This window comes from Octopus bimaculoides, chromosome 7, assembly GCF_001194135.2.
Source record: "Octopus bimaculoides isolate UCB-OBI-ISO-001 chromosome 7, ASM119413v2, whole genome shotgun sequence".
Lineage (NCBI taxonomy): Eukaryota > Metazoa > Mollusca > Cephalopoda > Octopoda > Octopodidae > Octopus > Octopus bimaculoides.
This window is the reverse complement of record NC_068987.1, coordinates 56817345-56820542: the sequence shown is the minus strand read 5'-3', so window position 1 is coordinate 56820542 and position 3198 is coordinate 56817345. Positions and strand designations below refer to the sequence as shown.

The following is a 3198-nucleotide window of genomic DNA, read 5'->3' as shown; positions in this document are numbered from 1 at the left end:
TCCTTCCCCCTCTCTCTCTCGCTCCTTCCCCCTCTCTCTCTCGCTCCTTCCTCCTCTCTATCTCTAAATACATTCTTGCTAGTCAAAGAGGATATGACCATGGCTATTACACATAATCATTATTTGTGGGGCGCCTTGAAAATAACTATAGATACTGACGTTTATATTAGGAAAATACATTCCACAAATTCATTTTATCTTTACAATGAGAGAATGAAATTCATGTACCACTGACCCCCACCCACCAAAAAATGAAGCACAGGTTACGTACCTGGTTGGATATAGGACAAATTTCAATCGGAAGATTTCGTTCCTGTGCTAATTTTAAAAATTCTGGATGTTTTACTAAGGCATAGCCATGACCTATTCTCTTTGTTCCAAGAAGAATAGCGTCCACAAGATTTTCATCAATAGGTGTTCCTTGATCATCTGAAATCATATAAAAACAACTGAACAACTATCAAACAAAAAACAAAAGCCACAGCTGAAGTTTTCTTTCTGGCTTACTTTTCAAACTGTGGAAATTGAAAAAGCCGACGTTTGATTTCAACATAGGCGTAGGAGTGGCTGTGTGGTAAGTAGCTTGCTTACTAACCACATGGTTCCGGGTTCAGTCCCACTGCGTGGCATCTTGGGCAAGTGTCTTCTACTATAGCCTCGGGCCGACCAAAGCCTTGTGAGTGGATTTGGTTGACGGAAACTGAAAGAAGCCCATCGTATATATGTATATATATATATATATGTGTGTGTGTGTTTGTGTGTCTGTGTTTGTCCCCCTAGCATTGCTTGACAACCGATGCTGGTGTGTTTATGTACCCGTCACTTAGTGGTTCGGCAAAAGAGACCGATAGAATAAGTACTAGGCTTACAAAGAATAAGTCCCGGGGTCGATATGCTCGACTAAAGGCGGTGCTCCAGCATGGCTGCAGTCAAATGACTGAAACAAGTAAAAGAGAGAGTAAGGAGTAAAGAGTATCTGTTAATTGACATCTACAGAAAAACAACATGGACAGAGAATTGTAGTGTCATGACTAAAAGATTTAGTACATTGGTCAGTGTGGAGCCCGGAGTGGGGCAAGACACAGTGAAAGTTATAAGAGGACAGATAGATGTATCACCAATCTCAGCTGGAGGTGATATGTTAATAGCTAGGATATATATATTTTTTGGTGAGCAGGTCATGTTTACCTCCATATGTTAGTAATTACAGAATTCAAAGGAGATAGTAATTCACACAGGTAAAAAGTAAAAACGAATTTAATTAAAACATTGTTAATTAAAAAACGCAATGTTTGAGTTGAATGCGTCGTTGAAGAAGCGTTATAAACGTGTTCTTTCATTAAAGTTCTTTTTGAATTTCATGTGAAGTAGTATGGAAAAAAAATACCGCCGTGGTAAAATTTAAGAGAATATACGTGACCCGACAGAAATGGTTGACAGCAACTTTATATCTTGCTGCAATAAAAATACTTTATGCGTTGAAATGAACAGAACGAGTAAAAATAGCATTTTTGTTATGATTCAATAATGTTTGAAGAAAGAGCAAGAACAGCTTACTCCAGTTATGTTTGCTGAATGAGTAAACAGTTGTGGTTTCTACTTTAATAGTCAATGTCTAGTGAAGGGGTAGCGTCCTCATATTGGTCCAATCAAAGGATAAACTCCAAAACTTCACCTTTTAGGGAAGCACAAAGTTTGTTGTTGATGCAATCAAAATGATTGTCAAAATGATAGAACAGAACATTTGTGAGCTAGATTGAAACTGGGGAGCGAATATTTGATGAGTGGATATTTGCCAATCAAATGTTGAGTTTCTTTTGAACGTCGGATTAGTACCATATCAGATGTAGGTGTGGTAGTTCTGAAGAGGAAGAATAGTCTTTGGGGCATAATTGCTTTCTGTGTGTGAATCTCCAGAAGATTTTTATCGGCGATTGTGAGGTCTAACCTTCGTAGCAAATCTGAGGATTGTAAGTGCGTGACGTCCAAGATTGTGAAGAGAGAGACAGACAATTTGCTGGACAGAAGTGAAATGATTGCATGTTTGTACTGTTGAAGGAGTCCCATTAAAGAAGTCATCTGGGAGAATGTTTTCGAGGTTGCTGTACAAGAAGGCTGAATAAATTTGATGCAAAGGTTCTAGGTTGCATGTGCATGACGTTGGTGTGTGGAAGGTTAGGGAGAAGCATGGAATTGTATCATGTGAATACGAGACGGCATTCTTACAAGTGACAATAGACTGGTCGGTAATGTACAAGAAGAAAGTATTTGGGTGAAAAAGGTGAATCTTGAGAAACAATAGAGTTGATATAGCAGGTACTCAGAGATAGAGATAGAGAGAGAGAGAGAGAGAGAGAGAGAGAGAGAGAGAGAGAGAGAGAGAGAGAGAGAGAGAGAGAGAGTGAGAGAGAGAGTGAGAGAGAGAGACTCAGTTGTGCGTGGTATATAAGTGCGATCTGGCTAGAAGTTTCTCATCCAATAGACGTGAGATGACCAGAGCCCATAGATGTCCAGTTTAGTCAGAAGATTCTCGTGTTGACAGGATCAGAGGTTTTGCGGGTATCATGTGCAATGACATTAATTTTACTAAATTTGGGAGGAATTCGGAGAGTGGTAAGTGAAGTAGATGAATTTAGATAAGACTTGAATTTATGGAAACGGAGACATTGTTGTTAATGAACAATATTATGAACAACATAATGAATAACGAGAAAACTGGATTGTACATACGCGCATACAAAGCAAAGTTGGAATGTAAAATATGTACAAAGGAGATAAGAGGAAAACTCACGATTTAGAGAGTAGCATGGATAGTTTGTGTGTTAGTAAAGCTAATAGGCAGTATCGAGGCCGAACCGGAGTCCACGAAATATTTAATTTTATATATTATTAAGGCGGTGAACTGGCAGAATCGTTAGCACGCAGGGCAAAATGCTTAGTGGCATTTCGACCGTCTCTACATTCTGAATTAAAATTCCACCCAGGTCGACATTGCCTTTCATTCTTTTGGAGTCGATAAAATAAGTGCCAGTTGATCGCTGGGATCGATGTAATCGACTTGCCCTCACTCTTGAAATTGCTGGCCTTGTGCCAAAATTTTAAACCAATATTAATGCCAACAGAAAGGTGCTGGGCTGGCAGAATCGTTAGCATGCTGGGAAAAATACTTAGCAGCATTTCATCCGTCTTTACGTTCAA

At 39.2% G+C, this 3198-nt stretch overlaps 1 protein-coding gene across 1 annotated transcript in view; it reads right to left on the bottom strand.

The window, feature by feature from the left end:
* The window catches only part of LOC106873892 (adenosine deaminase 2), a 43679-nt gene that overhangs the window by 5841 nt on the left and 34640 nt on the right, over positions 1–3198 (bottom strand). Inside the window, exon 8 of the mRNA XM_014921417.2 lies at positions 272–429. Coding sequence (XP_014776903.1) covers positions 272–429 — 158 coding nt within the window. The remainder of the gene's footprint in view (positions 1–271; positions 430–3198) is intronic.